Genomic DNA, 13,402 nt, shown 5'->3' with positions numbered 1-13,402 from the left:
ATTCACAGAGAAAACTTTCCTAGTCTCCAATAGGAGTAAAGAGAAGGGAACCAACATGTTTGCTTCCCAGGGAGGTGAAACAGGCTCTGAATATTCATAAAATGTCCATTTAGTCATGGGAATGTTAATTGTCCCTGATTCATGAAACTATATGACCTCGTCTGCTGCCCAAAAAATATAAAAAGATGCAACATTATGGGATGAAATGAGAGAAGATATTTAGATCACAAGTTGGGAGGGGGGGGAGCAGAGTCTCAACACAAGTGTACAGCTGAGCTTTTCCTTAATCACTCCTTCTCAAAAGCACAATAAAATCTAAGACCATTGGACCATGTTATTAGACACCGATAAAATAACCCCTCGACTGGCAAGACTATATATCTAGGTCTCATCACATGTAACACAAGCTAGGTTCTGGAGATTTTTATCAATAGAATTTTGTCTTGTATCTTACAAAAACAACCAAAGGCTGCTATCCAGTCTTCTAATAAAGTAATAAAAGGATTTTTCTTTATTTGATTTTAACATAGTTTGTTGATCTTCCTTCTTATTAATAACATCCCATGTCATGACCAGATCCTGCTCTCACATAAATGAATAATAGTTTTGTCGCTGATTCCAAATGGAAGCACACCCACAGATATGTGCCAAGGAAGATTTTAAAGGAACTTTTTAGATTTACATCTAAAGGGGGAATTTTAAGTGTGCCAAATATTTAAGTGGACATCTTGCACCACACTGTGGTACAAAATCATATAGGGAGCTATTCTGATAAGATGTGGTGGGCTCTGCTAAAGGAGAATATATTCAAATCACTTATTTTATAGAGATAAGTCTTTACATTAATTTGGTTCAGAAAGACTGTGTGTCACTACAGCTCCCCTTTCCCCCATCCAGCAGCTTCTCTCTTCCAGTTTTTAGTTTTTCTGTTGCCAAAAAAATAATCAGTTTGCACATCTTAAATGGCAAACTCAACTCTCCCCTCTCTGGGTAACCTCCACGATTGCCCTTTGTGCCGATGGAAAGAGCAGTTATTTTGGCAAAAATTTGGCCGCAACCAAATCAATGTGTTACAGAAAAAGTACAATAATTAAACTCTGATCTTCTGATATAAAATGAATTGCTTCTCTCAATGATCACAGCCATTATTCAAAGCCACAGAGATAAAACCAATCATATTACTCAAGGGATTGCTTCTTAAGGTTGCCATTACCAAAGGTAGGAGGAAAATTCCAAAAATGGCAAGGATATGAAAAGGCAACGCTCTAAGCCACATTTTAAACGATGTTGGATTTTCTGTCAACTGGCCTGTTCAGAATTCACAACAGCAAGTGTGTATGAAGACAAAGCACTTAGCTCTCATAACCATACAAATCATAGCAAAAAAACCTCTTGATTGTCTCACATATTATACTAAATGGCAGGTCTAAACTGAGACTTGTAATTTCACAGCATCAGAACCATCCCAGATGGTTACAATCTATTTTTTCCTTTTACTCCCCTCCCAAAATATAGACGGCCATTTTATTATGATAAGAAAATTACTTAACTAAATCTAAACCACACTACGGGTTGACTTTCCTTGATGGGTAATTACCTTAGCCTTGAGATAGGTCATAAGATAAGATAACTTAATGTTTCATTAACAATATTCCCCATGACTTTTTTTCTTTCCTAAAATCTTGACCATTAAAGAACAAATGGGGGGGGGGAAGAGGGGGATGAGAAGAGAACAAAAACCAATGTTAAATTTACCTTCTTTCTACTGGGTGTTAAAGCTGAAACCTCTATCATGATAGGAGAATGACTGCGCAGCTAACCAACTTTGTTTGTGTGCATCAAATCAATTTAAAAGTATCAAATATTCCAGTGTTCCACTGTATCATATCTGAGAAACTTTCTGAGCTTCATAAAGTTTAAGATGTTATTTTTTCCCTTCCTTGATTTTTGACAGATGACAAGGTCTCAGCAGAACAATTATCCTCAGGAGAGCTTGTCAGAAATTTTCCGACAAAAGAGGGGCAAATCTTTTGCAATACTTGTCACCAAAAAAAAAAATCCTGTTTTTTTTACCTGTTCTAATTCTCAGCATCAACTATTCAACAGGTTCAAACTGCTGTTAACTACAGACATACATTCTCCTTGAAAGAAAAGTTGCTTAACACTATGTGGTTGTCTCCCACCAAAGACTGAACAAAATCAGCTCACAAAATGTTATTCAAGATCAGGAGCTGGAATGAACTTGCATCTGCTTTTGGGGCAATCCAGCCGTCACCTTATAAACTCTGACATGTCTCCTCATTCTTGGCCTCCATTAGCATATACTGCTGGAGATGAGAATGGCAAGAGGAAGTGTAGTTCTGTCCCCAAGGCTTCTGAAGTCTCCAGCAGATGACCAGCGTTAGATCTCACAACAACAGGGGCGCCCCCCGCCCCCACTCTCCACCCACCCTGACTATTCTTGCCCACCAAGCCTTTGTCAGACTTTTAAGATCTTAATCAATCAACTCTGACCTCGGGATCACAGGAGGAAGATGGATGAGGAAATGGGTGACCTCTGACCTACTCTTGTATTTGTCCTGCCACAGTTGACCCATTGAAAAACAATTGGGGTGGAACCTGCTTGCAAGGTTCCAGTCATAGGCTGGTGTCTTTTTATAGGCTTTTGCAGACTTAAGATCTTTCGTCCCCCCTCACCATCCCCTCAAAATCCATGGGAAGCATTCCCCCCTTTCAACCCTCCCCCCAGAAAAACCTGTGAGAGAAGCAAATTTGCTGAACTGTCAAATTAACTGGACTATGGAACAGGGCTGCCCAGAGGATTCAGGGCCTGGGGCAAAGCAATTTTGAGGGCCCCTTCCATAAAAAAAAGTTGCAAATCTATAGAATACTATATTCTCGTGGGGGCCCCTGTGGGGCCCAGGGAAAATTGCCCCACTTGCCCCCCCTTCTCCCCCCCCACCCCCCCCCCCGGGGCAGCCCTGCTATGGAAATGGTAAACGGGAAAACTTCTCCAGCAATGTCAAAAGCCTGGTTGGCCTTAAGCTTATTAGAAACTAACAGAGAGTGAATTGTGAACTTTATTGTAAACTTCATGAATCAGATGAGTTTCCTGGTAAACTACTTCGACTTTGGGATTGGCAATGCCAAAAGGGAAACCACAAATAACCAGTGATGAAATGGTTTTAACTATTTAAAATTACTTGATGGCTTGCATCCTCTGAAAATAACTTCAACGGGCTAGCTTTACACAAGAGTTTCTTTCTCTTTTTATACATGACCCCATCAGATTTCTCTTTAGCTGAGGAAATGGAGAATCAGGTTTTGTGGGTCCAACTCTCATGGGTCCAGTAGAGAGTTTATAGGGAATCTGTCTGAAGACATTAATTCCCAATACCTATTCCAAAACTGCCCCACCATCTGCACTGCCCACCAGTAAAACCTCTAGAATGAGTTCCCTGGAACAACACAGCATTTGTCATGCAATTAGCTCATCGAGTCTGAGCCAACAGCTAAAAAAAAAAAAAGTGTTAGATCTGCCTCAATCAATGTGACCCACTACTGACCCAATAGCCCTTGAAGAGAACTCAGGATAATCTCCAGGCAATAAACCAAGATCCCCTTTTCATTCACCTCCTCCTCCCACAAATTGGGTTGTAAAAATGTCAAGGAGCCTTGCCTACAAGTTATTGGGCCATTTCAAAATAATAATAAAATCTCTCCAGCCACTGATGCTCTCCTATAGTCCCCAGTCACCACATCAGCCACATTTGAATGTTTACTGACATGCAAAGAGTTCCAAGCTTCTATTTCACAATATTCCATAAGACAGAGTAATTTACTGTAAATAGAGTGCCCTGCCATTGTGCTGTTCATTTTTCAATTCTCACTGCAGCCCATTGTAATTTTGTGGCCGATAAGATATGCTTATGTTTTTCTCCAAATGAAAATGCTAGAAGGAAGGCAGAGGCTTGTGCTTAGCATTGCTTTCCTGCCAACCGTTAATTTCAATGCATAATAATGAACTTCACATTTAGACGATAATTTTCAGTCAAAGAATTTCAGTAGGACATTTAAGAAAAAAATAGCTCTTTTCTTATACTGGTCTAGCAGAAAAGCTGTCAGTTGTTTGTGTTATCACCTCACTCTCAATTTCTTAGTCACAACAAGATATTAAACTTATCCTAGGAAACAAGCACAAGTAGCAAAACGGAAGAGTGTCCATTATGATGAAAACTACCTTTCCAAACATCTTAAAGAACAATGCAAGGCCCAATCATGCAAGGTGCTAAGCACCCTCAATTCAGCACCTTGTAGGATTGGGCTCATTCATCCGTACAAGAAGCCATTAAAGGCTGATCTTTATTTATGCTCACAAGTAAGGGTTTAGAAGATCAGGCCCAAGATTTCTAATAGTTTACTTATAAAATAATAGTAACATCTTAGGGGGAAATGTAAATCTTTTTGGAGATAATCTGCCTTTTATATGAACTTTAATCCCTAATTCTGCAGAGCATAGTATGGGGGGTGGAGGCCTGTATCCTAGCACCTCCATTGTAATGACAACAATAGAGACCCTCTGAGGAATGAAAATATTTAACAAAGGCAGCAGTATCAAATATCAAATGGTTATTTAATACAAAAATTTGCAACAAGTGAAACACCAAAGATTTACACTTCCGGGGAAACTAAAGTCATCAAAATAAAACCCAAGTTTCTCTGACTGATTCTTCTCCCATTTTAATACCGAAGTTCTCTACTGCATCCTGAAGGAGAAAAGGAATACTTTTCCTTCTTAGAGTTTTTTCTGCTTAACAAACTTTGCTTGTGAAATAGAGATCTTTTCTCTTTAAATGATGGTGGCTCCAGTGCATTACTTTTGCATCCAATTTCGGTGGCTACACCAAGCTAATTCAAATCTAAGTACTTGTTAGCAAACGTGTTTTGCCTTCTGCTGATTGCAGTAGCATCATTTGTTTTGTCAGTATTATACACTTCTTAGCCTTGCCACCTGGAGCTATTGCACTCTCTCATTAGACACCTCTGTCCCATTGCATCCCATAGGGGCTGCTAATTACTGGCGTTACTCCATTTACTTTAATCTCTTATTCAACTACCCGCACTGAGCCCTTCTGAAAAGTACAATACGACTGGTCCTACCTTGGCATTCTCCATTGTGCTCATCATAGCCAGCATTGCACAGACAGTTGCCAATGGGTACCAGCCATTCGCCATCTGCCCCACAGTACATTTTTGGCACATCCTTCTCTTCTGAGTTGTTCACACAGGAGCCACGAACTTCCACTAGAGAGGACGTATCAGCCCCAGTAATGGTGTCTGGAAACTGAGCCAGGTTGCGTACCGTCAATGGGCACTTCTTGTAGAAAACACGGACAGACACCAAGGCGATGCAGGCACCTACATCCTGAAAAGCCAGGTAAAACCCCTTCTTGCTCAATGGGCCCACATCACGTATCTCTGTGTTCAGCTTCATGATCCTGTCACCGATGTCCACTTGAGTGAAGCTCTCATCAGCAGCAATGGTGTCGATCTTGGCAAACTGGCTCTCACGGATATAACGCTCCTTATCATTGTTTGATTCATAGTAGTAAAGGTTAAAAGTTTCTTTGCAAGTTCCCATGACACCTGGCAGACTGTTGCAGTCTCTCAATGTGAATTTAATTTCAATATATACTCTCTGAGCCCCCTCACGGGGAATCCAGTCAGTTCGTAACCAGTTGTTCTGACTCGGCTCCATCACATTGCAGACTTGATAGGTGCGGATTGGAGTGTTTTTCTCATCCATAATGCTTACTTCCTCCCACTGTGACGAACCAAAGCAAAAAGTACATCAGTGTTAACAAAAGTACATCAACTCTTCACTACAGAATTAATCTTTTTGCTTCCGCTGGTAGCAAGCAGCTTTCATTTACAGAAAAGTCGTTAAACCAAGTCATATGTGTTCAAGCAAGTACCTAAAAAGCAGTCTGTTACAAGGAAAGCAAGTTCAAAATTAGGTTGGTAAAATACCTCAATGAACATATATTTAAGAACAAACCAAAAACATCACACTGAGCTAGGCCAACAATCCCTAAAGGCCCCCACCCAGATCTGGCCCGGTTTTGCTAATCACTGCAAAAACACATACTTCAAGATAGCCCTTGCACTGGAGAGTGTACAATCTCAAAAGATAGGCAAAGTATTAATTATCCCCATTTTACAGATGTGAATCTAAGTCATGGAGAGACTAAGTGAATTGCCTAAAGTCACACAGAAGGTCTGTGGCAGAGCTGGAACCGAATCCAGATTTCCAGAGTCCCTGTCCAGTGTCTTCATAAGGAAGGATGTTTTGTAGTCATTTCTCCATTCTTTCAAAAACCAGCTACAACCAAATTCCCCCATTAAACCATCCTCAATTTGGAGTGGCAACAGTACAAATTTAGTTACAAATGGATATCTATTATGAGCATTCCTTTACTGGAGACCTGGGGGGAAATTCTGGCCCCAGTAAAGTCAATAAGAATTTTGCCATTGCCTTCAATGGGGGCAGGATTTCACCCTTGGATTGTTAAAGACAAGGAGGGAGGAATGTGATATTGTCAGTTAATTAGCCTCACTGACAGAACTTTGCTTCCTGATACCAAAAATAAAAACTCTTATTTACCGCCTTTTATTTTCATACCATCCTGGAGTTAGAAACCTCAGGCAGTTAAATTTACAGTCTAATAAACCCTAATATGCTATAATGCTGTAGGCAGGCTTTAAACTTGCATTGATGTAGGGATTTCCCTCTCCTGAAGGGAATGGAAAGTAGGGGGAATAAAAAGCAACATAGCTATCGCATTGGAGCAAATTCAATCCCTGAAGTAACTAACTACATTCATGTCAGAGAAGTTATGTGAAGGATGAATTTGGCTCCCATGTGTGTGAACCAATGTTTCAGCAAAAGTGTGATGAACATACCATAAAAGAAAGGAAATGGTGAATAACAGCTTTGAAAAAATGTTAGAGATTATGATAATCACATAATACAGAAAAGAAAGCCACCACAGTGGCCTTCTTTTGTCTCCTTTTCAGAAAAAGAATCATGGTTCTGCTGAATTAGGAGGGGGGAAAAATCCTTTTTTAAACATTTGTATTAGATAAAAGCTACATTCTGGCTCGGATTCCAGGCTGTACAATGAAACACGTGAAAATTATGCTTGGAAAACTGTTGTAATGCAACTTTCCAGGGGCTTCCTAGAAATGCTTTTGAAAACTACTAAAGGTGCTGCTTTGATAAACGGCAACATTCTTAACACCGTGGACCTCAGCATATAATATCCTGCATTCTTTTTTATAAGAGTTGCTCTTTTGCAAGTGCTCTTTAATTTAAAAGCCTCCAGAGCAGCTGAATCTGCTTATGGATCTATGGCAGTTAGCAGTGGCACCATGAGTTAAAAAGTAGTAAAGAGGGTAATATTTTAGTTTCTGCCTAGAGATACTTGTGAATTAAAAAGGAGGGAAGAGGGTGGAAAATCGATACACATCATGTCACACTACATGTTGCAGAAAAGGGAAAAACTGGAAAGTCATCTATCAATGTAAAACGTAACATGGAGTTAGTAACCAGATAGAGTTCTTTAATTTGCAGCTGCCGTGAAACTAGGTTTGTGTTACAGTGCTGTCTTTATGATCCATCACTTTCCATTCTCCTTATCTTCCGATGGCCTGCGCTACCTTCTGAGTGTGTGAAGGGATGGGAAATAAAGAGTTTTCAAAGGGATTTTCTTTAGCATGTTCATACAACAGACAATGTAGTTATAGGATTTGATCTGAAGCCCACTGAAGTCAATGAAAGGACTACAACCGAATTCAGTGGGCATTGGATCAGGCCCTCAGTGCAAAATACATGCATGACCTTTTTTAAAAAAATCTGTTTATTTCATTTTTTAAAAAATCTGTCGGCAGCTGAAAACAATTAGAGTCCTAAATTTCCAACCATTTGAAATTATATGCAACTCTAAATGTGTGGTCAAAGAAATATCTTTTTGCTTTCCCTCTAATAGTTTTATAATACAACTCATCCCATGGTTTAATGGTGCACAGAAAAGCATTCCAGGAACATAACCTCTCTTTCAACTGTGAAATTTAAGAGTAATTCATTAATTAAATTTATAATCCGATACTTTAATTCCTCCATGGTTACTATATATATTTGATAATGGTTAGTTCTATTCATTGGTCAATACCCTATTTTTACCTACAACACCTCATATTAACAAATAAAATGCTTAACATCTAAAGGTCTGTTGTAGATCTATCAAACAGGTTTTTTTAAGTACATACAATAAGCTACACACAGTTAAAAAGAAAACAAACTGGCCTGGAAGGATAGAACTTCAGGGGTTCTTTTCGAAAAAAGAAAAAAAGAAAGAGAAAAGGGTGTTCTTTTCTCCTGCTTTGAAATAAATTTGCAGCCTATGAAGTTATAATAAATGCTTTCCAAGCACTCTATTGCACAGACAGACCATGTACTCTTAAATTTTTCACTACCAGCTTAAAAATAGAACACACGTAGGTCGGTTTAGTCACATCCACAATAAAACAGTACCCATTTTCCTTCTCAAACTTGAGAGGAGTCTTCAAAGATGACGGGGGGGGGGGGGGCGGGAGTAAGTATTAAAAACATACAGAGCTCCTTTGGTCATCAATTCTGCTACTGACTTATTAAAAGACTCTAATATATTTTAATCTACACTGTAGGTACCCCTTGGTGAAGCATAAGAAAGGCTCTGTCTGAATCATTGACCTTTCCAGGGTATAGAATTAACAAGGAAGCCTGACTCTCACTGAGATAAAGCTGTACCTTTCCCCACTGTCAAAAGATGAGGGCAATTGCCTGCAATCAGCAGTGAATGTGTGCTGTCTACACCGCCAGAGGCCTGCCAATCACTCCCCTTCTCTTTAAAAAATGGTCTCAGGGACTGCGCAGTGTTCTACAGTCAAGTTCAGGCAGAACAACAATGGGGGGCAAAACAATCCTCCATTTTCCCATGTTATGGTTAATTCAAAGCTTATGCATAATGCATCACTAAAATAAATAGCCTCAAATTCCTTCCATTTGCTACTGTTTCCTTTCCTTCTTAGTGGGGGGGGGGGGGGAGGGAGAATGTTAGTCTACAGTGTGTTTCATTAAGGCACTGGAAGAATCCACTTATACAACTACTTATCTTTGAGCCCCTTTATTTTCACTCATTTTGACTTAGTAATAGTGTGTATTTGTATTTAAGACGGCGTATTTGTTTTTTTTTTAAAGGATCTGAGTGTATTTTAATTTGATGGGAGCAGGATGTACATTAAGAAAAAAATGTTGGCAAATTGTTCACTTTTACAATTTCCTGTAGAGAAAAAGGTTCTGATACTTTTTTTTTTAGTCTTAAATGGTCCAATCCTTCAAGGTGTAAAGTGCCCTCAGCACCTATATAGTCCTTGATTAGGGGATTTGAGAGTTCTCAGCAGCTTCCCACAAGAGGTGCTCTGCAGCTTGCCTGATTGGGCTCACTGCAGGTAGCAGCCAGCTTGTGCCTACAAATATTTAGTTAAATTAGCAGTGAAGGTTTTGCATACAAGGGACTATGCTGAAATCTCCCTAAATCCAACCCCAAAATGTGTGACACTTCCTTTCAGGATCTGAAACATAACATACTGTTGGTTACTACTCTTTTTATAGGGTCCTCAAAAGAAATTCATATGATTTGCCCACTGTACCAAAAAAAACCCTAAAAAAATCTGAGATTGGGGCTAAATCTGTACAGGGATCAAAACACGTAATGTTGTTTTCACTTTGAAATAAATCTATTTAACTACTGTCCCTTCACACCATAAGAAAGGTCTGTCTTGTATCTTGTCTATTGATTCCTTCTCCCCCACACACACTCAATTTAGAAATAGAACAGCAATTGCTCTGAACAGAGACTGTCCATGAATATAACAATTACAGGGATGGATTCCAGTTTGGTCGTCAGATCACATTTCTTGTTGGTATTTCAGTTTTAAATAGGCATCTAAGTCCATGCTTTGACCAATCTCCTAATTTTGAAACCCTTTTTCTGCCCTTTTGGTTTCTAGTTCTCCAATGATAGAACTATCTGAAGGGAGTATAGGGTTTCGCCAACAAAGTGTAATTCACTTCATAGGCATGGAAAAAATCTGACCTCCACAATCAACAATAATCGAGCCATTAGAACTCTGCAGAAACTTACTAATCACTCCCTTTTGATCAGATAGCAATTCAGAACTTACCCCTCCTTCCAAAGGACTTGCTATCCACCCAAGTTCCCCCTGAACTGATCTGGAATCCAATAGGGTAACTGCAGAAAGACAGAAAAAAATAGATTAATTTCCAGTTGCCAAAGGTCAATATGACAGACAGTATTTATCCAAGCATTTCTACACATGCAGAGCATGACCATATCCAACTTAGATCTAAACCAAAACTTTTTTTCAGTTAGGTAAATATCTACTTTAACTTGATCTTCTCTCACTTTTAAACCTGGAGCATTTTTCAAAGCGTGTTTAACTTCCTTAACTGTTAAAATTTGTTCCAAGGATGATGATCTAACATTGTTAGTACTCAAACCCATCTGTTAGATGGAATAATTCTCAATTAAAAAAACAAAGACAACCAGAAATGATAGAAGATATACTGCAAATGATGAGTTCCCAAATACTCATTTATGTAAACCCTGTATTTTACATTAGGCTACACAAAAAGAGTGGAAAAGTACTGTTTGTTAAGATTTAGGATGATCACATAATTCCTGACTCTTGAATACGGCTAAGCCACAAGTGACTTTGTATGGGATTCCCTTCAAACCAAAATAAACACCTTATTTGTTCTGTTTGCTATTCCAGTTTGATATTTACATCACTTATACATAGGTGAATATTTTTTAGAAAGAGGCTACAATAAACTGCTTAGACATTCAGCACATTTGTGACATCACAAGTGTCAGATAACATTGTTCTCACATTTTGGATGTTTTTCTGCACTTGCAGGAAAATGGGTTTTTTAAAAAAAATGTTTTGAGTTCACCAATCTGTATTTGTAGACAGATGAACACATACATATGCACTTCAGTTCTAATGCTAAAAAAGAACAGAACACCAGGTGATTTTAAGTGAGCTGTAGCCCAATCTTGCAATTCCTTGCACTACCCCAGACTCCCATCAAAGGTAGTGTGATTTTGGTATGTGCAAAGAATACAAGATCATTCACCTAATATGGAGTTAACTATAGACACCGAACCAGACCCAGTGAAATTCCAGCTACTTGGTCTTTTCACCACAGTGATCCTGCAAAACCACAGATTCTGAAGACCACTATAAATTAAGGCTCCAACTATAACAATCAAGTGGCAAACCGCATTTGAGGGGAAGGGCTCGATTATTAATCTGGCTGTTTATGGCCGTCAAGGACAAATGTGGAATCTTTGAGTATTTTTTTAAAGAGCTTTAATTAAAAATCATCCTCTCCCACCCTTCCATCTTTCCTTCCAGATAGATGTTGTAGATTTAAGAGGCCATTTAGTCCTGTAACTATTTTAAAAGGTAGCTATCTCCTTCTCAAAACTCCCCCTCATTCTTCTTTTTGCCCCTGGAGAAAAACCGGCTACATCCATTTGGATTAATGTAAGGTGGATTAGGGAGACAAAGGGAACAATGCAACCCAATTTACCCAAAAAGGGGGGGAGGGGAGAAAAGGGGGGAGAAAAGGAAACGTGAGGAGAATCAAAAGGAGACACGACATGAAGGGGAGAGGGGAAGAGGCCAGAGCAACCCACAGTAACTCTAAGCAGCAGCTTTTCATCTGCAACCCCTTCCATTCTCCTCTCAAGTTTAAACTCTGGGAGCCGCGTTTGTGTCACATACAGAGCCTCCTTTCAGGCCTTTAATTTTCAAAAAGGCAGGGTGCGTTAGGGGGAATGCGGGCAGGACAATGAAATCCCCAGCTAATAAACAAAAGGCTTCGTCCCTCAGTCCTCTACTCTGGGGGCCGGTGGCAGCAGAGCTGAGATTCCAGCGGGCACCGGCTGGGAGAGAAGTGTCAGAGAAGCAGCACCTCTGCAGCCAGATGTGCCCAGGTCTATTGCAGGGAGCGCATGTGTGGGTCCATGCGATTATGCAACACTCTTGCAGCTTCAGCTCCTACCGGCGCCCCCTCCATCCCCGGGGCAAGGAATACCCCATCTCTCTCTCTCTCTGATCAGCACTCGCCCGCTCCACCAGCTCATCAATAAGAAATTACCCCAGTTCTCGCAGCCATCCCGCCGCCCCAGAAAGGGGACGCGTGAAGAGTAAGGAAACTGCTGCGCGGCGCATTTTAGTGTCACTAATTGATTTGCAATCTGGGCCGCTCGGATCCAGCGGGTCCCAGCTACGGGCGGCTGGTCCCTGGCCCGGGGTGCGTGCGCGCACGGTGAGGGGAGCAGTGTAGGGCGCATTGCTCTGGGAACCCAGGTCAGGCTCACACACGCGCGTATGCGGACCCGTCCACACGCAAGGAGCTGCGCAGATGTCAAGTTTGCGGCAGACCGGCCTCAGGGGGCCCAGCGCCGCAGCAGCCCGCGCCAGTCTAAAACTTTACTCGCCCGGTGCTGGGACAAAAGTCTCCGGAGGAGGCGCCGAGCGAACCTGCTGGGAACCAAGTCCCGTCCGCAGCCAGCTCACAACCCCAGCAGCTCCCGCTGCATCGGGGACCCTGCACCCACTAGCTCTTCCCCCGCGGACGGGTGCCCAGCCCGCAATGCCCCCGGGTGCCAGCGGCTCGCCCCCCTCTTCCCCGCTGATGAACTCTGCTCAAAGCCGCAACTTGCCCCAGGCACAAATCCCCCGCGCAGCCCCGAGCCCCAGCCGAGAGACCGGCTGCCCCCTGCCCACCTACCTTCATTAGCCGGATACACCCGAGAGCCGGTGACAGCGCCGCAGATCCCCCAGAGGAGCGAGAAGAGGGTGAAATAGACAATCCCAGCCATGGCTCGCCAGTGCCAGCGCCGCTCCAGCCGCCTCTATCCCAGTGGAATAAATGCTTCAATGGGGAGGGCAGCAAGCTGTAGACATTGCCAAGGGGGCGGGGCGGGTGGCTGACGTCTGCCCGTCCATCAACCACATTCGCCATTCGGAGTAGCTCATGGCAGCTCAAACCCCACCCTGCTGCCCAAACCCGCCCCACCTCCCCACTTGGCCCCGCCCCCACCTGCTTCCTTGGCTGGGCTCCTCCGCACCGGGCGATAGGCTGATGCGGGGTCTGTGCCACCCTCCAGGCAGCACTGTCCTACTCATAATGTGGCAGAAGGCTCTTGTCTGCGGTCTGGCAAATGGGGAGGTGGCTGCGATGCTGCTAAACCCCTGCCTCTCCGCT

General features: G+C 41.9%; 1 protein-coding gene across 4 annotated transcripts in view; it reads right to left on the bottom strand.

Moving 5' to 3' along the window:
- The window catches only part of EPHA4 (EPH receptor A4), a 142,472-nt gene extending 129,387 nt beyond the window's left edge, over positions 1–13,085 (bottom strand). For 2 of the 4 annotated variants that reach the window (XM_024103277.3, XM_042853577.2), the window contains exons 1-3: positions 12,926–13,085; positions 10,285–10,352; positions 5,161–5,824 (exon numbers count right to left, since the gene is read on the bottom strand). In XM_024103277.3, coding sequence (XP_023959045.1) covers positions 5,161–5,824; positions 10,285–10,352; positions 12,926–13,016 — 823 coding nt within the window. In that variant the 5' untranslated portion in view covers positions 13,017–13,085. The remainder of the gene's footprint in view (positions 1–5,160; positions 5,825–10,284; positions 10,353–12,925) is intronic. The other 2 variants (XM_042853578.2, XM_065558046.1) reach the window with 2 other exon arrangements.
- Between the last annotated feature and the right edge of the window lie 317 nt (positions 13,086–13,402).

The sequence above is a fragment of the Chrysemys picta genome, chromosome 9, assembly GCF_011386835.1.
Source record: "Chrysemys picta bellii isolate R12L10 chromosome 9, ASM1138683v2, whole genome shotgun sequence".
Classification (NCBI taxonomy): domain Eukaryota; kingdom Metazoa; phylum Chordata; order Testudines; family Emydidae; genus Chrysemys; species Chrysemys picta.
This window is presented reverse-complemented; position numbering and strand designations above follow the sequence as displayed.